Genomic DNA, 22324 nt, shown 5'->3' on the forward strand with positions numbered 1-22324 from the left:
AGGCGTTTTGACAATCCAGAGACACCGTACAAACGAGCGCCAAATATGAAAAAAAACGACTGTATGTGCAAAGACTTTTAGCTTAAGCCAGGACTATGCCTTAGTTGAATTAAGATATTTATTTCGCTTTTATAAAAATGCCTTATAAGAATATATTACTGGTGTGCATCTTGAGACAAAACAATGGCACTGATATATTTTAATATATTTCTGGTCAAGTTATATTCAGTTAAGACATGTCACACATTCATTTTAGTCTGGAACTAGCCTTAAGCCTTGTCTGTGAAACCGGGCCTTAAAGTGCTATAAATATGGTGTTAAATCCCTTAACAAATATACTTGCAGTATAAAAACTACTACATTAGTAGTTTACTATGAATATACTTCCAAGTGTGCTTTCACATAAAAAATGTGCCACAAAAAATAAACTGCACTCAAGGTGCTTAAAAGGTTCTTCACAGCGATGCCATAGAAGAACCATTTTTGGTTCCACAAACAACCATTTAGTCAAAGGTCTTTTAATGAACCATCTCTTTCTTACCTTTTTATAATCTGAAGAACTTTTTTTCACCACAAAGAACCTTTTGTGAAACAGAAAGGTTCTTCAGATGTTAAAGGTTCTTTATGGAACCATTTAGACAAAAAAGATTCTTCGGCAAATCGAAGATGACTATCAGTTGTACACTCAAAAAGTGCATCAGTTTAGTCCAAATTAGTAATAAAATAGCACACTTACAAATACACGTCTAGTACATTAATATTACACATACCACACAAAAAAATCATGAAGTATGCTCAAGTACAGTTTTTGTATATTTTGAGTATATCACTATTTTTGTAAGGGAAACCAGCTTTATCAAAAGGATCATGTTAGTTTATCAGTATGAACATTACTTTGCTAATCCATCAGCTAGACTAGCAAGCAAGCTAACAGTAAATCACATAATGCAAGTTAATGCTGCTCTTTTCAGGAGGAAAGCCAGTTTGTTTTGCACAGAGAAAGCCATATGTGACTAGCCAAATAAAAAACCCTACTGGACCCATCTATTTTTGTCTCTTCTATTGACCCAAGCATGAAGTAATTTGAAAGAAAATAATGTTGTTAACTGCCACGGATAAAACTGCATTATCTCCTGATGCACAACAGCTGCAATATATTCCAGAGTGAACCGTCATTACAACAAATACAAATGACAGGCAATGCATCAATCATTCAACCAGCGTGCTGAACATGTTCTGCTTATTTCTCTTTCATATTAAACACGGAAACCTCACGCAGCCAAGACAAGCATGACTCAGAGGAGATATTAATCTGCTTCATGTGGTGTTGAATAGCTCTGACTGATGCAGGCGGGAACAAACAGATACTCGGATGCTTTGGGGAAAATGGAAGAGCTGGAATGAGTCCTGGAACAAAAGTTGGCCTAAGGTTTATAGACTGAAGTGCATGATCTGTGTTCTATATCAGAAGGCAAATGGCTATCTTATGAGGTAAAAAGGTTTCCTGCAGAGGATTTGGTGTGCTGAGAAAACACCCAAATACTTCAAAAAGCTTATCACTGACCTTGTGTAGTGAAACTTGATTGTAAATTCAACAGCATGAGAATTTGGGGAAATGGCTTTAAGGTACCACTGTATACCTTTTGATAGATCTTATGGCCTTTTTATAGACGATTTCTTCAGACGCACGCACTGGCCGGAAGTTTACTTAATAATACTGGTTATATTATTTGGTTACTGGTCTGTTTGTGTTGTTACCGCTGAAGCATCTATTTTGTCTATTAAATTTAGTTTGTACGCTACATTATTCTGGAGGGACTTATATAATAGGTTTTCCAAAACAATCACACAGCAGTTATTTTACGAAGTGGCTAATTCGTATGAATTTGTACAATTTTATTTGTGTTGTTTTAGAACAATTTGTAGCACAACCGCTAGGCAAAATTCATCTTTGGATTCACTTTTATAAGGAGCCACAAAGCTATTAAGAAATGTTCCATTCCGCTGTAAAATCTCAGTTCGTAACTATCTTACGAGGTAGCTAATTCATATGAATTCGTACGATCTCATTTGTATTCTTGCTTCCGTGATGCTAGGTTTAGGGGTGGGGTTAGGGGAGGGGCTTCAACATGGCATTTTCCACATCTAATTCACATCATAGCCACCTCTTAAAATTGTTATGAATTCCCGTGAAATCAGGCTGGGATTTCTCATCAAGACTTTCCCATATTAACTTGTTGATGTCTTGGCCCATTATAAATCTTATGACAGTTTGATGAATATTAATTAGATGATGTAACATTCACCCGGCAACCCACCCTGATGTGCACTTAACTAGCTATTTAATGCAACCAGCTCCAATTTAATACACCATGGCTGAAACTCTTAAAAAGTAATAATTATTTCCAAATGAGTGTTAGGGACGTGTAGTTGTCTCTGGATATTAGGGCTAGCTTGTTAACACCAGCGCAGTCGTTTGTCTAAAATACTAGTAATTATGCAACAACAGGGCCTATGAATCAGTCTGTTGCAAACGAATTATGCATTCTCTAACCCACACGATTTATAATGGAGCTCAGCCTGCAGTCACATTGAACTTCTGCCACATGATTAGTGACTTCACACCGGAGATACAGACCAGTCAAAAAGCAACGACGGTGACAGACGTGGAGAAGAAGGGATGCGAAAAACTTCCCTGACATCAGTATTCTCATGGAGAGTCCTTCCAAACCCAGAGGCTATGAAAAAGCAAAACACAACCTTGTCTTGTTTGTGAAACTGCTTGGTGGCAAAGTAAATAGTAAGTGTGTTCCAAAACCGAAAGAGAGGAGTGAATAGAAGTTAGATAGAGTTAAATGCTTGAATCTAAACTAATTCAAGAATATTGACAATTACAATAAATGCGATGGTTAGTTTAGACAGTTGGACTGTGGTCTTAATACAGTATACTGTATGTTGCCTGGAGGATGCCTTGTAGAGTCTGTTTTTTCTTTATCCTACTGATCTGGATGAGTTATCTAACAAGTCGACTTAATTCTGGCCGAGGGTGTCACATCTACCTCACCAGGTGTTTTGGGTAAGATTTTATGGATTAAGAATAGAAGATGAGCAAGAGACTAAACGACTGCCTCATTCAATCTCATGCGTGTGAAAATAACAACCGGTGGTACATAGACTGAAACAGGATGTAATTTATAGAGTACCTGAATTGTGTGGGCTTGCGTCCTTGTTCCTTCAGGCTTGCCGTAGAAAGGATGTGTCCATGAATAACTTCAATGAGAAACAGAATTAAATTCAATGAATACATACATAAATGACTAATAAAACAAGAAAGTTGTGGCATAACTGCCCAAGCAAACCCCAGAAAATGTTAAGCTACTCATAAAAAACAGAGTTCGCGATATTTGAGACGATGGATTTTTTGGGGGCACAAAGAACTCATCGGTCAGTGCAAAAATCTGCCTCAGACATTACAGTATCATTTCAAGAAGGCTTGGAAGTAGACTGAGCCAGCAGGGTCAGAAACGGCGATCTTCTTTTGCCAGTTCTCTCACTATAAATTAAGTTTATGACTGAAATTTACCAAATATCTCTAACTTCAAGGGATAGTTCACCCAAAAATGAAAATTCTGTCATCATTTACAAACCAACAGCGGTACCCATTTACTTGCATTGGTTTTGTGTCCATACAATAGAAGTGAATGGGTACCACCGTTGTTCGGTCACCAACATTCTTCAAAATGACTTCTTTTGTGTTCTGCGGAAGAAAGAAAGTCATGCAGGTTTGAAATGACAAGAGGGTGAGTTAGGGTTGGGAATCGTTTCAATTTTATCGATTCCGATTCTAATTCTGATTCTGCTTATCGATTTCGATTCTTATCGATTCCCAGTTTCGATTCCACAGTTGAAGTAAAACATTTAGATATCAACCTGTATGGTCATTTAGCCTGCTTATTGACTTGTTTGCAATATATATATATATATTTATGAGCACCGTTTTGTGTATATTTAAACATAGAAACACACCTTTTCTGATTTATTACAATTTGTATTATCATAGTTGAACTACATCATGGTTAAACTGCAGTTACTATAATGCAACTATGGTTAATTTGTGATTCCTGTGCTTTAATGCAAATTCTATAGCTAAACTATGCTTACTATAGTAAAAAATATTGATAATTTTTATAAGGGCTTTTATTGAGATTGCAGCAGATCATGCAACGCATGTACTTTTCTGAAAATATGCACACAGGAATTGATAAGAGGAATTCAAATTTTAATCTCAAGTATTCTATTCCTATTCCTTTCGATTCCGATCCGATTCCTAGCCTTTCGATTCCGATTCCAAATTGGAATTGATTTTCGATTCCCAACCCTAGGGTGAGTAAACGATGACAGAATCTTCATTTTTGAGGGAACTATCGCTTTCAAGAACAGTCTGTCAGCATCAACAGAGCAAGTCTTATATTATAAGCATCCAAGTTCTCTCCCAATGCCTTCTGTATTTTGTTTTCACACATTATTGTTCACTGTTTACGGGTCTTTATGGCATGAATGCTGCCATAACAGCTACTGTACCTTACAACCCCAAGTGAAAACTCATTTTTGGATTCTCTTTTATAAGGAGCCACAAACCTGTCAAGAAATGTTTCTATTCCGCTGTAAAATCTCAGCAGTTGGAGCTATGGCCCCCCGCTGATTCGTCATTTTTACTGAGCACAATCTGCAATCTGAAATTATGAGCGAACACTTACAGCAGTGTCTTCAGGAGTCATTTCGTGTGGAGTTATCTTTGAATCAACTGTGCCTAGTGTATAATATTAGCACAAAACAGAGACTAGCAAGCGCAACAAAAAGTTTTGGACTTGTAAACCTGAACTGCTATTTTGTGTTTGTGTGATTCAAAAGGTGAGAAAGACATCATAAGGAATCAAATATTTATTGACATATTTAAAACCATAACAGTTTGTCTGTTTAGGGCTACTGTAGATGCATACATCTACATGGTGAATTCCATGCAAGGGGACTCGCGGTGTATAGATAGAAATAGCTCATTCTAAGGTAATAAAAACATAATGCCTCATTATGTAAGGTCTTCATACACCTCTGAAGACAGTTATGTATATTATATTGCATTTCTGTCAATAGATCCTCCAAAAAAATGATACATAAAACTTTTAAAATGTGTACAAATTGAGAATTTGATTCTAAAATATGACCATCAACTCTCAGAAAAAGAATTATATACGCTATAATAAAAAACTAATGTAATGCAATCAAACTGGTGGAGTAAACAATGTAAGAAAAAAAGGAATGTACACTTTCTACATTTTTATGCATATTTGTACCTTCCTACCTTCAGATTGATCACAGATTTTAAATTGCATTAGCATTTAACTGTGTCTCTCAACCTACATCTAAAGTGTTTGTTATTAGCAGTTTCAAAGTTTTACAGCAGAATAATAACAAGCAGAACAGTGACAACACACCTCCATCTCCAAAACATACCTTCATCCCAGATCTTGGCGTTAATGTCTCATTAGCATTTACCAGTGCTCAGTTTCTCAGGTTTTCATGCTAAAAGACACAGGTGAAATCACAGCCCAACATTTCGATCTGCAGTTTGGAGTGCATCAGGCAGCCAGGGCAGGAAGTTTTCTTAAAAGACCTGCTGGCTTCAGCTACACTATCAACAGATGGAGAACTGTGTCTCTCCCCCTTAGGGCAACGGTTAAAATTGAGCTCGTGAAATCTGTCACAAACCGCAGTGGCAAAATGTCTTGCGGTTTCTGCAAAATGCTAATGTGACTCGTGCAGAGTCCAAAAGAGGGGAAAAAGAAAGTGTGGAGAGGGGGTGATGGGATAGAGTGTTCCAATTTAAAAAAATGACATCGGATGACAACATCATCTTTCTAAAGGGCAGAGAAATACGTTTGGCCAGAGGACAGACATTCACAAATGAGTCGCGTCTCAAAGAGCCGGATGACATTCAGGGCTGGCATAATAAGTGTGTGTGTCTCCATGAGGCTCACCCGTACTTGCCAAATTCCAGCAGAGTTCCTGATAAAGAGACTGCCCGACTCCAACAGACTGAGCCACAGTAATGAGCAAAGGAATCTGGAGGTTAAAGGAACAGACCAGCATTTTGCTAACATGAATTAACGTACATGGAATCACTGGAGCTTTCCGGTGATTGTCCCCTGGAAAGAAACCACAGAACGGCGGTACCCATTGACTTCTATTGTATGGGCACAAAACCAATGCCAAAGTCAATGGGTACCACCTTTGTTCAGCTACCAATAGTCTTTAAAATATATGTTTTTGTTTTGCAGAAGAAAGTCATACAGGTTTGAAATAACAAGAGGGTGTGTAAGTGAGGATATCATTTTTGGGTGAACTATCCCTTTAAGTACACTGTAAAAAATTACAGCTGGGGCACCAGAAATAAACGGTAAAATGACAGTAATTGTTCTTGTAAATTTGTGGTTTTTTTCTTTAATTTTACGTTTTTTTCAAAAATAAACTGTAACCAAAAAATCCTGTAAAAAAATGTTGTAAAATTATTTTCCAGAAGATGGGGTGCCAGAAATAAACCATAAAATAACAGTTTTCCTCTGTAAAAACTTTTCCCTGTTTTTCTTATTTGCTGTCTTTTTTGTAATTTCATGTTTTTTGACCGTATTTTAAAAAATTCATCAAATATCTGGCAAAAAAACATGTTTTTTACATTATACTTGGAAAAACCATAAAACACTGAAGTTTTTTTTTCAGTAGACATAAAATTATTTTTGTTTTTAATGTGTGTAGACATAAATTATTAAAATAAACTCCTTTCAGATTATACGTTTCAGACATAGTATTAAATAAGACTAAAAACACAAAAAGCACAGTTGTTACGCTGCTTATCAAAACTTTGACAGGAGGGATGTATTTGTTGTTTTCTGTAAAATATTACCAAACAAACACATAAACTGCCAGCTGGTGTACTGTGTTAAAATACTTATTAATTCTCTGGTAAAATATCCTCCGTTTTTGATTATTAAACATAAAGCTGCTTTAAAAGCCATTGTTAGACACAAGCAGCCCTATATTTCAATGTCATTACCGTCCTACTTAATGTACTGTACACTAACTTGATGGATCTTCTGGGATCAAGCAGGTAAGGTTACAAACAAAGGCACACGTGTATGATTGATGGCTCTTTTAGAAAAAGAGAGAAGCGACGAGACAAAAGTAGCTTAAATGAGAAATTTTCTCAGGAGTTGTCGGTCCTTCAAAAGGTCCCACCCGTTTTTCCCATCAGGCACTTTGGCACTTCCTGAAGCCATTAAAGCAGAAGAGGTGTGAAGTATATTAATGAAAGCGAACGCATCCCACCTCACAGGGCCTGCAAAGGCGAGATAAGAGGTCTCGCTGGACCAGGCGAGAACCTACACACACACGCTTCCCCAGAATAAGCCTCACACATCATCCCCTGCCTTTTGTCTGTCTGACCTGATCAGTGGTTCGGAAGAGGGTGCCTTGCTATTTGCGCTGTCATATGTCCTTGTTATTCTTCAAACAGGTTTACGTCTAATGTGATGGATAAAGCATTCAAAAAGCATCCTCAGGGAAGCTATGGTAGGATAGAGCTCTTGCCTGTACAATTGATTGACCAGCTTGGCTGCAATACGGTGTCTGCTATTGTTATGACGGTACCTTGCAAATTTTGGGACGGCTATTAGGTAGAATGGTATCCAGCGCCGCACTCCTGTCCTGCAATAACATTATTTGTTAGCGAGACTTTCTATGCTCCGAATCGAAATCCGACAGAAGCACAGTATACGCAGAAATGAGCTTTTCTCGCATAACAGAGACGGAAGCATTCCCTTTATCTGCACAATACACTAGCAAAAATATATATATTTTTGATGAGTGAGAGACAGAGCAAGTGTGCGCGCTTGTGTATGTGTGAGTAGCAACGTTTAAAAAGCCTCGCTTCATTTAGACAAGCTGCGTTAAGACAGATGTTATCATTATAGACTCAAATGTTGTCATCAAGCATATGAAGATCAAAACCATAGCACAAAGCACAAAATCTTCATTGAATTCTCACAACGCTATACAGTAATTGGTTTTACTGTTCAACTACTTTTTGCGTGAAACGACTCACTTACTTACAGCTGTTGTATCCATTTATTAAAACTCATCTTGAACTAAAGACTCAACATGGCAACTAAAAGAAATTAACGAGTGTCCTTTTCATCTTGTCTGCAGACCTGTCAGATGTCAGAAATTGTGTTGACACCAGAATTTTCAGTCTCTTCGCACGTGTATCTAATTTTAATCTGACAAAAATTTTAATGCAAACATAAAACATAAATGGGAAAGTATGGTATATAGAAAAGATGCAGGATTATGAAAGCCCGTTTCAGTCTGAAAAAATAAAAGACCATTCCAAATGTTACTTTTTCATCAGCATTTCTAGATGTATTGTGGTCATTCCAGTCAAGTGTCTGTTGAATTTCAACAAAATCAAACAGCAACGTGAAAGACTGACAGCATGACAAGACAAGGGAGAAATATTGTTAGAATGAAACAAAAATGATTATTTTACCTAAGTACTCTATAAATAGTAATTTCAAAAGAACTGAAAATAATTTTGAAAAGGTATTTATTTTGTGGCCGTATATATACATATTTGTGCAATAAAAAAGCATGATGAAAGAGATATCGTTAGCTATAAGAGGCTAAATAAGATCACTTTTTGGGGAAAGTCTGGCTGTATATGGCAGCTTTTCTCTCACACCAGATTTCAAACCTACACAAGGTGAAAAGCACTGATTTCTAAAAAGGTACATGATGTACTTTCAACTTGTATTAAGAGGAACGGTGTCCCTTTCTCGCTGACATTCTGTCAATGAAAAGCACTAGCTGATTGCACTGAACAAACTCCCATAATTTCCCACATCAGTACAGCAGTATTCTCCTCAGAAAAGGCAGGAAGATGTTTTCCACTTTCTCTTTCTTAGGGGCCTGAAGTCTACAGCAGGGAGCATGACTGGCAAAAAGGAAGTACATGAAAACCATAACTAATATTTTACACAGCAGGGTCTGAAACAGGAGGAGCCATGAAGCATATTAGCTAGCAATGGGAAGCTTAGAGAACCTTACTGACCCATCAGAAAAGCATCACCTTGACCCCACCATCTTCCACGCTATGATGAGCTCAAGAGATGCATACAAATAACTGCCGGCTGCTGCCAAAATTCAACATGCATATTTTTCAAGGCAAGGCTATGAGGAGAAATGAAAGGAATGATAAGTGAAAATGCATGTGAAAATTAACAAAAACAAAATAGTTTAGATGTATAAAATATAACATACAAAACAATATAAAAAAAAATGCAATTGAAAAAATATGACAACATATTGGTTACATATTAGGATAAACATGTCAAACCCAAATGAAAAGCACATGTTATACTATTCTTGAAATAACTGAAAACAAATGGAATGAACTTAAAAAGAAAAGTGCTGTTCATTTATTGTTTTTATGCACTTTTTTTATAGATAGATGAGAGTACTGCATTTGACTATGGTTTAGCTTTGATGTTTTTGTTCCCCTATAGTATTTGCCAGTTAAATACAATTACTAATAGTAACACAAACAGCTTTACAACCTTAGAAAAACCTTTGGAAACAATGCATACATTTTGAAGATACATGTATTTATAATCAAATTTAAACATTATGTATTCCTGTCTTAAAAAAATTGTTACAATGAGGGTCATAAACTGAAACACAAACAAAAAGACAATTAAAAACACCTTCATTCCATTCCTTCTATCCTGATGTCATGTTTTTGGTGCACTCAGCCCTTTTTGCAGGCTGCTGTCGAATTCTCCTCGCTGAGCTGTTAATTATTTTGCTGGAAGGCCCTTGATCAAACGTTTGACAAGTTATTAATCAGGAAGGTGGCCTCGGCGGAGGTGCTGAAAGTTAATTTCCACACTTCATTCCGGGGAGATGAATCTGAGGTGCAGTGAGACAGGGCAGCTGCCTCATCAGCACCACAGACCTCTGGAGGTTGAGGGTGACCCCCTGTACCACCTGATCTCCGCCACTCACGGACCAAAACAACATCGAGACACTTGCTACCATATCCATCTCTGACCAGCACACAACGGACATCTGAGCGCTGCCGCAGGTCTATTAGCCTAAACTGGGTTTGACGTGCCTCCACAGCTACCGATCGTGGAGGTGGGTGGTAAACGGCATTCTCATGTAAGAGACAGAGGTGGGTGTCGGTTAACACGAGCTGAACAAGTTCAGAGTCTTTAGGCTCCATCTTGTAATCGGGTCTCGTAGGGTGAGCGTGCCGCTCCTGACTGGATCGCTGAAATCTGACAGTAGTGTAGATAAGCAACTGCACATGTGCAAGTGCTGGACGCTCACCCCTCATGTTACCATGTAAGAGAAACACCAACCTGGCTAGAGTTTTATAGAAACGGCACGTCAGACATGCACCAGAGGGTAAGAGCAAATCCTTAATATGGCAGTCCCAGTCAAAGGACAAGCGTACTATGTCATTTGACAGGAGTGGATGGTCTAGCGTAACTTTCTCGTACGGACAAATGGCCTCGAGTAGGGTTCGGCAGAGTTCTTGGGTCAAGTCTGCATTGTAGGTATACAAGGTAAGTATACTGCTCTCTGTATTACCTGTCAGTCTTACAGTTTGTCCAGCAAAACCTATATGAATTTCCAACAGTTGCTGAAAGGCTAACTGGTGAAAACTATCTAAAGAATGTGTGGAACTGGACATATCGGGCGACGAGTTAAAACTTACAACCAAAAGCTGAGTCTGGAGGAGGACAATAACAGCAGGCTGTGGGTCAGGTTGAGAGCAGCCGCCAACACTGAGCCAATATAAAGCTAACACTGTCTCTTTCATGAGGAGGTCGGCAGGAATGACACTGTGTAGGCAGGAGAGAAGCTGCTGAGGTGGAAGGTTCTGGAGAATGAGCAGTGATTCGGGAACTGGTTGGAGCCTTTGGCAACATAGCTTTAGTCCCTCACTTCTTTGGATGGTCACTGAACCCTTTGTCTGGTTTGCTTCAAGAGTGCTTTTCATTGCATCTGTATTGAATATTGACACATCTTGTTTGAAAGGCAAGACTACATTTTGTTTCCTTGGAGTCTCAAGGGACGGACTGAACTGAAACTGGGTTGCCTTAACAGAGTTTGCTTGTTGTCTTAGAGTCAACTCAAACTGTATGTGTTGTACAATGGGTAGATCCTTTACCAGTGAGCACATTTGGTTGTACCAGCCTCCTCCTGTACCACCAGTTTCCTTCAAAGTGTTTGTGAGCACACGTCCTGCATCTGCTAAGATCCAGGACACTCTACCTACAAAGCTCCCCAGACTAGTGCCGAACCTACTTCCCTCCGGATGGGCTTTGGCTTCTTGGCTCTCAACCGATGTTCTGGATAAAAAGTGCTCGCTAAATTGGCCCCCAATGGTAAGTGTGCTGGATGGGCTCTGTCTTTGAGAAAAGTGCTCCAAGCTAGTCAAACTAGGGATAAGAGCTGCTCCTCCTCCTGTGGACGAGTGTCTACTCGGTGAATGGGATTCCTCAGCTAACAAGATCCCTTCTGAACCTGTGACCGGGTGCCAAAGACACTGCTGCTCGACATTGAGGAACCCAGAGGTCCCGTTACTGCACTCCTTGGGTACACCGGTATCCCAGAGACCTCCATTCACCCCCGTTTCCTCCCCCTCCAGCTCCTTATTTGTCACGTCCACTGACACAACTTCAGTTTCTGATTTATGAGAGGCTGAGTGCCGCTTCTCCCCCTGGAAGTTGACGTTTGTCTGAAGCTCCTTTCCAGGGCTTTGGGAACCTCTTGCCTGATTGTTAGTGGCGTGGTGTTCTGCTAGTGCCCTGGGTGTGTTAGGAACAAGTAGAGACGTTGAAGGTCCCCATCTATTGAAACTACCAACTATCTTATGTTGGGGACAGAATAAGTCGGTAGAAGTAAGAGATGTGCAAAACATCTGCAGACACATAAAGGGAAAATATAGAGTTGTTTGGTTATTCAGTCACTTCATTGTTTAAACTAGAATGATTCATTAAAATATTATATTAGCATTGTTTTGAAAAACAATTGTTTTTTGTTAGGATACAGTTGTGCTCAAAAGTTTACACACCCCTTGCAGAATCTGGAAAAAGCTGAAACTTTTGGAAAAATAAGAGGATTTTTGAAAATTAAGGTTTATTTTTAATTTAGTCCTGCCCTGAGCAAGTTATTTCTCTAAAGAAATGTTAACATATAGTTCACACTTAAGAATAATAACAGAATTTCTAAAAATAGCCCAGGGCAAAAGTTTACACGCCCCTGATTCTTAATACTGTATGATGTTACCTAAACAATCAATGACAGTTTTTATGTTTAGTCATAGTTGTTTAAGGGTTTCTTGTTTGTCATGAGTCATTAGACTGTCCACTGATCTTCAAAACAATCACCCGGTCCTCCACAATCTTTGCTTTTTCAGCATTTCTGGATATTTTACTCATGTCCAGCAGTAACTGTATGATGTTGAGATTCTTATTTTTACATTGAGGACAATCAAGAGACTCATACACAACTATTACAATAGATTAAATGAATCGTGTTGACTTTGTGGGCAGCACTGGATGTTTCTATCTATTGTAATAGTTGTGTATGAATCTCTTCATTGTCCTCAATGTAAAAAGAAGAATCTCAACATCATACAGTTACTGCTGGACATGAGTCAAATATCCAGAAATGCTGAAAAAGCAAAGATTGTGGAGGACCTGGGTGATTGTTTTGAAGATCAGTGGACAGTCTAATGACTCATGACAAACAAGAAACCCTTAAACAACTGTCATTGATTGTTTAGGTAACATCATACAGTATTAAGAATCAGGGGCGTGTAAACTTTTGCCCTGGGCTATTTTTAGAAATTCTGTTATTATTCTTTAGTGTGAACTTTATGTTAACATTTCTTTAGCTAAATAACTTGCTCAGGGCAGGACTAAATTAAAAATAAACCTTAATTTTCAAAAATCCTCTTATTTTTCCAAACGTTTCAGTTTTTTCCAGATTCTGCAAGGGGTGTGTATACTTTTGAGCACAACTGTATATTGTATTAATTATTTTAACCAAATTGTTTGTCTCATTCCAGTTACAAATTACTGCTCTGGACCAAAGTGTATTTCTGAGAAGGGACTTGTTTAAACAAGCGTTGTTTAAATTTCTCATTCTGTATTCTACTCCTCATTTCTGTTTTTCTTGCTGGCCTCTGGTTAAGTGGACTAAACACTTCACCCAATATAAACAGAAGAGCCAGGACTGAAGCAGTGAGACGTAATTGTTTGGAAACACCTACTCCATGAATCTTTGTGTGTTAGCCCTGCATGCTATTTGCATTAGCCGCTTTTCCGCAGATGAAAATATGATTAGGCCATTGCTTTGATGCACTCTCTTTCCAGGGGGTAGTCATAAAGACATGCAATACACATGTAATAGGTATAAAATATGTGCATCATAATCAGAACAATGCTTGCTTACACAGAGAGAAAGAGGAACCTTTTATACTCAAAATATTTTATCAGACTTTCTGTGGAAAGTAATAATGCTTGTTAGGACAGGTGGCCCATATTTGTAAGAAAGTGAATGAGATCCAAGAACAGCATGTTTTCTTGGTAATAAAAAACAAACACCCACTGTATTGTCTGAACTCAGAATACCTTCTGACTTAAATAAGAGTTCAAACTAAACTAGGTTGCATATTTGTGATATCACAGAGGATTAACATTACCCCTGTGACATCGCTGCTCAACAATATTAGTTTAATTTGTTTATATATAATCATTTATATTATATATACAGCATGGATAATATGACCAATTCCTTTTGTGATGAATAAAATAAAATGACAAGTCTACAGTATTATTACTATGCAATAGACTACGCAAAAATGACACATTTTTGTAGGCCAATTCGAAAGTTAGCGCCGCATTGGTTCCCTTGACCGAAAGCTTATGCATTTTTCCCATTGACTTTTAGAAGATTGCAAAAAATAAGCTCTGTGATTAACAAAGGTTTATGATTTCACGTTTTGTCTATCAAGACAATCTTTACAAATTAACACAACATTTGTTATTTTTGAAGCCTAAATACAATCGCCAGAAGTAAAAAGCTAACACGAGGCTATTAACAGACTACACTACGGTCACTCGATATCAACATCACCACCAAACCTTCGACAACTCTTTCAACTTTATTAACGTGTTCCCTAGTAAGTAATAACTCTGTGAATGAATCCCCATCTACATTTTTGGAGATTTGTGCCCATGTTGCATTATTTGTGAGGTTTACATGCACGGTGAAGTCTAACGCCCACCTAAGGAAGTAGTCACTTTAAGCAACCGCCATTTTTAAGACACAATAAAATCACGAGCAGGTTATAACTGGTGTGTTTAATGTCATAAATTAAACGTGAAAATATTTCGAGGTTGTTTTACTCACAGATCTTATTTCAGGTGACTTACCAAAAACCCATAAAAAAAAAAAACAGACACTTTGGGGAGATGGAACCGGAAGTGCTAAAAAGCTAACTCACCTCTGGGGTTTGCATACAAAAATACGTCATCTCTGAGGTACTCTATATGAGTTTTGCAATTTACCTTTTTTAATTTGCAAGTGCAAACGTACAAACAGCTCTGGCTCCCATTGTGTCCCTGAGGCAATGACTGACTTCCTCACCTACATTTCTGAAGAGACTGCTGCTTACACAAAAACCATGCTACCATCCAGCTACATTGTGTTACTGTGACTGCATGCCAACAATAATCCATACATCTGTTTTTATCATTTCTCTCTAAGGTATAAAGTACAGTTTTCTGAAAAGCATAAATCCATGCAAGTCTACTAACAAAACAGATAAATGACAGAGTGGAGGAAACACCACATACTTACCCTCAGACCCTCTCCAGAGACATCCTGCATGCAGCCGCTTTTGAAAGCTTCTGGGTCATCTTCAGCTTGGACAAAAACATTTTGTGAGCTGCGAGGAAGAATATTCACAATTTGAGATACAGAATAAAAATCCAACATTTGTAATTATATTACAAGGATTAGAGGAAAAACCCAGCACATTTCTTAATGATATTTACACTGGAGCATGGCCACAAAAGAGTAGAGCAATTTGGTTAATATTCAGAACCACACTGCAGTAGTCTTTGTTTTGAAGAGTGATTTTAATTAGTTTTGGTACGGTTATGACACAAGAGACCTCCAACAGCCATCAAAGGCAAAAGACTTTAAGCCACACAATGTCCCGCATCTCCAAAAGTGTCCATTAGATTTGTAAAGCGAAGGGCCCGAATGTCTGGATGTGATTAGGGCCACTCAGCTAGCTGTGAAATTAAATAAAATGCACTCATGTAGATTTGAGGATTTAAATACAAGCACTTCATTCTCAGACTGTTCGCGTGGGGAGGGAAAAGCAGCTTGGTGGGAAAATGAAGACGACTTTCTATCAACCTCAACAGGATTTTGGACAGAAAGCTGAAGATTTAATGGAGCCTTGTGCACAACTTGTTGGATAGCAGAGCGTGTACGAGTTAAAACCATGAAAAATATCAAGAACTCCCTCGGTGGGGAAGAACAACCACGGGGTATTGAGCTTATACTTGAGCTTGGGTTTGTGATCAACAGAGCATCTACTCAGAGCATTTCTGACACAAAGTAACAGACAAAGAATTGTACAATGCAGATTTTACAAGACAGCAGTTTCCACTGCACGTGCCAATTTACACTGTATTTACAGTTGGGGTGAAGAACTTTGAATTAATTTGACTCAGAAAATATGTATCACATTTTGAAACTGCTAGTATGAGCCAACATCGTGCTGTATGTTTCTGAAATAAGCTGGTCGTTTTCAATACAAGTATGCTACAGTTACTGTATATCCGTAAAAATAATAAGTATTGAGTATTGCTGTAAGTTATACAAACTGACGCTTTGCAAACACAACCTATAGGATTTAGTTTGTCATTCATAGATACACTGCAGGCTGCAGATACTGAAATATGTTGTACGCTGAAATTCCATATCTTGACTGGTTGACATCTCCAGGGTTTCTACAATAGACCGTACAAAATATGGACGATGTGCTCGCATTCACTTCCAATGTAGAAAAATGAAGCCAAAACGTCAGAGTTATGACAACTGCTACTAACGTCATTTGGAGCCAGAGTTTGCACAGTAGTGAGCACGAAGTAGAGCGCGGTATCAAGGTCCCGCCCATATTCCCTGATGACCCTCATGTTACCACTCCCCTTTTTCTAACATCTTATAACTAACTAAAAGCAAACTTATTCAAAAAATTAACACTTAGATATAGATCAACGTGACAAAAATTGACTAAAATAACAGAAAACATCTTTGGTAAAAAAATATTTGAAGTGTAACAGGATTTTACAGTTTGGCTCCTATCCCAGTTGTTTACATGGAGAGGGCGGGGTTTATGACCTATACTGCAGCCAGCCACCAGGGGTCGACCAAAGAGCTTTATTTTTCAGGATGTGAGAGTCACACCCAGTTTCTACCGAAGCAGAACATCTGCTCCGTTTCTGCACAATAACCTCTGGACTCATCCCATCTTTGTGCCCTGTTTGTGATCTTTCTTTCATGGCATCCCTCTGCCCTTCTGAGAGTTTACAGAGTCAGTTTCTTGGTGACAGGCTTCTAGCATGTTAAGTTGTAGCTCCATCTGATCCATCCATAATTTTCAACATCTCTCTTTAATGTCTTGGAAAACACAGACTTTCCCAGATAAAAGATTACTCTAAACTGAATTGTTACATCCACTTTTGTTCAAACCAATATGAGCTAGTCATTAAGAAGCACAAAGATAAAGATGATAAAGACTTTTACATCTTTGGTAATAACTGAGAGGGAATGAATTCCACCCACTGTTACCAACATTTGTTTGCATTCGCACCGCATTCAGTGTTGCTTTTGCACCCGATACACTGAACGCATCATGCAAATCAGGCAATGGCACAAACACACCAACAAAATCTGTGCCGAATGCAATTTCCTGGTGCTATTCCCCATCCTGCTGCTGGAGTGTGAGGTTTCTCTCGTCTACACCACACGTCTGCATGCATGCCCAGTTATATCTCTATATGATAATCGGTTCCCCTTGCCACAGTCGGAAGACCATTTACATAAACATCCCTTCAAAATGATATTCATAAAACAATAATTGCACCAGAAAAATAACAATATTGTAAATTAGATGCAATCTACAATCAGTATAATTTACACTAAAGTGTTTGCAAAGAAATATGCCAAAGAATAGCATAAAACAGCACTATTTTGCTGCATTTAGTGCCTGGTTAAAGTTTTCTGTAAGTGTTTAGTTTGTGCACAGAAGTATCGCAGCTGTTTTACTGTTCAGTGAGCGGTCCTGCTTACCTAACAGAAGTAATTTGTCTCCAAGATCCTGAATCGAGTTAACACATGCTTTTTTTAAACTTAATGACCACTGAGAGCTGTCCTGTATTTTCAGGAAAAAATGGCTCGGTTTAGATAAAGAGCGAGAATACAATAGAGAGAAAGGGCCTTTAAGAAATTTAAGGTGAGCTATTTGTCAGCTAAATCTTTCTTCAAGAGGGGGCCACACCTATTAAAATCACAATGTACTTAAATGGGTATGAATGCGTTTATTCTCAGGAACAACAGCAAAAACTATTCGTTGACAAAACTTTCTCTGTACTGAAAAACGGTTAATTAAATAACCGCGGAAAAACCAAAGGAAAGCTTTCAATCAACAGCTACACAAACAACAAAATCCAATATAGAGCTACATCAAATACCCTCTGCTGCCATGGTGCGCAGAACAGGCAGGAATAATCCAAATTTAATTTCATCCCATATTAAAAAACCCGAAAACTGTTTATGCGCAAGACACTAAGATGCAATATTATGCCTCACGCTGAAATCTAACCTCAAATGAATGTCTGATTCTCTATGTACTCATCAATAAAGTGTGGATAAAAACAATAACACTCTTGTTTCTCTCCCTCCACTGAGAACAAACAATATTATTGTGTTTTCAACATCAAATTGTAATGCAATTTAGGTCAATAAGAATTGTTTCTACATTGGATCAGTTACTATGCACATAAAATACTATGCTCACGGGCATTCAGTTCTGGGCACACATCCAGACGATGCTGATTGACACCAGTGACACATGAGCTATAACATCCAAAGCACCTGAAAAAAGTCTTTAGTTTCAAACCCAAGAGCCCTAAAAAAAAACAAGTATTATTATATAATTATATAATTTCACTATCCTAACTTGATGACTATATTCTATGATCTATCAGCACACTATAGACTGATTAGGTGCTTGGATATTTCTTCACAAAGTTGCTTAGTTAATCACTATAAAAATCCTGTGCAAACCTTGTGTACAAGTAAAAATGAGGAAAACGAATCGTGGGAGTCCACTTCTACATTTCCAAAAAATGAGATGCAATTGCGAATGTGCATAATCAAAGCGCAAAAACAGAACGATACGGTTTTCCAGCGGAGCGTCAGAACAGGTGAGAGGCATCCGTTTCTCAAGCTGATAAAACTTGCGGGAGCACACCTTCTGTCTGCAAACTCAAAAGTGTAACATGGACACGCAAAGATGCACAAACTCGTACTGAACCTCTGTTCTTAATCCTACATACATACAAAGCCCAAGGAAATAAAGCAGTGCTTTCACAGTGGCCTATGAACCCACGAGTATGAACACAAGGAGGGTTGGTTTCATTTTCACATACACTTGGGATTTTTAATATTGATGAAAGGTTACTTTCAAAACTGTTATTGAAGTTACAACAGACTTATGGTGTACAGTAGCCAAGCTGCAGGGGTGGGAAACAAATTCCTTCTATCCAATCCTACAGTATAAAATATGGCACGGTTTGTTTTATGGGAATCATGAGATATAGTTATCATTGGCATGCCTAGTATTAAAGTGGAAATGAACCATCCAGTCACGTTAACATTCCACTTCATTCAAAAATGATATAGTAAACCAGATTAGTGTGACCATTTAAAAGAAAAAAGGATGCCTTTGTATAGGTTTTGTAGCAAGGGCGCCGCCATCTTGCAGTACCGCTGACGGTGACGTCACTGGGTTGGTCGGCTTCCCCGAGTTCATCAGACACAATGGGAGAGATACTGTTAAATACAGGACAGTGGAGGACATATAGGGAAAGATAACAGTTGAGACCGTGAAACATGGAAACTGTAAAGCCACGGGATTATCAGAGGAAATATTTACAGTCAGAAAATGAGAAATTAATAAAAATTGAAAAGTGTTATTGTCTTTTATAGAAGTTTACCAACCTAGACATATTTGAATAAAATCATTAAATTACACATTTAAATGCATTACTCTAAGTGAGTGAAGGGAGTGAGTGAAGTGACCTATTTGTCAAGTAGGGTGACCCATACCCGAAATGTGACCTCTGCATTTAACCCATCCAGAGAGTAGTGAACACACGCACAGCAAGTTTGGCTAGTGAGTTTTTGATTGATAGCTCCCTGACAAGGAAGTTGATACTGAAGACAGTACAGTACAATGAATTTTAGAGAACGATCTGCATGCTGTTATCTTTATTATTTGTACTTAAAAGTACTTTAGTTAGTAAAGTTAGTATTTTAGTAATTGGTATTTGAAGTTGGTAAGTCATGCGCGGTGTGGATCCAAGCGTCCTCCTCTTCATCATCGTCCTCCTCAGCCTCAGGTAAATGAATGTAATTCAGATAATAAAGATAATCGCTAAAAGTTGTATTCCTGTACAGTAGCAATTCTGTCTTTACTTAGCTCGTTCATTGTGTGCTTTATATTTTTTTGTCAGGTATTATTTCATGGACTATTAAGATTATTTTCTTAAAAAGGAACGAACAACTTGCATTATAACATCAGATTATTGGGTTGTGAGAAATTAACGTGCTAAATGGAAACATTGCTGCATAGTTACTGTACAGAGAAACGTTTAGCGATTTTATTATCTCGGTTACATAAATGTACCTGAGGGTGACTTGTGTCCAGCTGATGAGGAGGATGACTATGTCACTCTTGCATACATTTTCCTTTTAAAGAATTAAGTCCACTTATAAGTCAAGTACTGTATCTTTCTTTTTAAACTCATGGTGAATGTACAGTATTATACCCCTTTCTTTACATTCACATGAAGTACACCTCATAAAACAGTACCAATACATTCAAATGACATTTATGTTTTTTTAACTCTACAACAAAACATATTCATAAGGTGACACAATTAGAGGCCTTTAGAATGTTTTATTTATTTAGTCTGCCTCTTGCATACAACAATTTCATTATGTATTTACACACCTACATAAAACAGGTTAAAGAAAAGCAGAAGAGAGACTTCTTTAACTATAAACAAACATTTAAAGATAGAAACAATACATAAAATGCCACCACAATTATAATCTATAAATTAGAAATATGAACTTGAAACATAACACTTTATTGTATATCTCCTCAAAACTCTCTAGGCATCTCGTTTCCCTGATATCATTGTAATTATAAATTATAGACTGCCGTCTTGACCCTCTAAACCCACGTAAAGTTGCATGTGAATATGGCTAGCTATCCTGTATTTGCTCAACGTTGGCTTGTTGTTACGGCGTGATAGAGCCTGGAAGCGTGTCCTACTTTTAAGTGCGTGAGAGTTGGCAACCCTGCTAATATACTAACAAAATAAGAAAGTAATTTAAGTTCAAACACTAAAACAATACAATACAGAAAACCGCAAGCAGATTGCTCTCTAATCCGCTGCACTGTCTTCAGTATCGACTTCCTGGTCAGGGAGCTGTCAATCCAAATCTCACTAACCAATGAGAGTAAAGTGGACATAAATCCCGCCCACATGTGAGATTTGTGCCAGAAAGGCGAACGAAAACTTGAGAAGCGTTAACAAAAACTCGAAAATCGCAAATGAAAAATCTAGCAGCTAATTCAAAACTATTATTTGCAAAAACGAAACTTAGAAAATTGTTAAGAAAAATAGCAGTTTATTTGAAAATCATGTCACATTCTTGCAATTGAGTTTATTGTTTTCATTATCAAAGTGTTTTTTTTCTTTCTCATTGTATATTTTTGTTCGTTTTTTTTTATTTGCGTTCATTTTTACTGACACAAAGTAATCCCATACATTTAAATGTGTAATTTAATGCATTTATTCAAATATGTCTATGTCGGTAAACTTCTAAAAAAGACAATAACACTTTTCAATTTTTATTAATTTCCCGTGTTCTAACTGTAAATATTTCCTCTGATAATCCCGTGGCTTTACAGTTTCCATGTTTCACGGTCTCAACTGTTATCTTTCCCTATATGTCCTCCACTGTCCTGTATTTAATGAACTCGGGGAAGACAACCAACCCGGTGACGTCGCTGTCAAGCGATACTGCAAGATGGCGGCGCCCTTGCTACAAAACCTATAAAAGGCATCCTTTTTTCTTTTAAAGGGTCACACTAATCTGGTTTACTATATCATTTTTGATTGAAGTGGAAACCTATTTAATAAATAATGTTAACTTGACTGGATGATTAATTTCCACTTTAAGCGAATATGTTATAAGGAAAATATGATATGCAATTGTTACAGTATTTTAGAAGCCTCCAGCATCTGCATGCCAAACCGCGCTAATTGAACCCCATTGAGCAGATACAATTTCTTGCACAAACCACTGATGGAAAATCTGTTTCAACCATCAAACGGGAATCAATTTGAACACCACTACACAGAACCTGCAGCCCATAATTTTGCTTCCCGTAATATGGCTACCAGTAGACCTGTGCATGCATCTGCATATAGATTAAAGCACACACGTTTCTGGCACTACCATCTTGATGCACAGTCTGTTGTGCTTTTTTTGGAGGGGGGGGGGGTGCTTTAAAAACAACTTTTGAAATGAAGGTTAGATACTGCGAGCCATTTTTTGCTCTGAATTCTAGATATAATTGGTGTCTTCACTGCCGACCCTGTTAATACTCAAAACACATGTACAGCAAGTGCATTTGATAAAATATACAGCTGAAGTTGCATTCATTTATTTTTCGAAAGGTGCTCTCTGATTTCCATATTTGTTTTTTATATTGTAGTGTTGGGAAAGCTGTTAATGTTTCACGCTTTTATGGATACCTTGGGAAAACTATAAAATGAGACTCCCAAAAAATGTTTCATATCTCGCAGGCATGTACATA

The 22324-nt window shown here is 37.8% G+C and overlaps 1 protein-coding gene across 1 annotated transcript in view; it reads right to left on the minus strand.

The window, feature by feature from the left end:
• Window positions 1-9829: 9829 nt before the first annotated feature.
• Window positions 9830-22324, minus strand: part of kif16bb (kinesin family member 16Bb) — a 38051-nt gene continuing 25556 nt past the window's right edge. Inside the window, exons 18-20 of the mRNA XM_057341344.1 lie at window positions 14989-15076; window positions 10375-12040; window positions 9830-10320 (exon numbers count right to left, since the gene is read on the minus strand). Coding sequence (XP_057197327.1) covers window positions 9929-10320; window positions 10375-12040; window positions 14989-15076 — 2146 coding nt within the window. The 3' untranslated portion in view covers window positions 9830-9928. The remainder of the gene's footprint in view (window positions 10321-10374; window positions 12041-14988; window positions 15077-22324) is intronic.

Source organism: Triplophysa rosa, linkage group LG9 (assembly GCF_024868665.1).
Source record: "Triplophysa rosa linkage group LG9, Trosa_1v2, whole genome shotgun sequence".
Taxonomy (NCBI): domain Eukaryota; kingdom Metazoa; phylum Chordata; class Actinopteri; order Cypriniformes; family Nemacheilidae; genus Triplophysa; species Triplophysa rosa.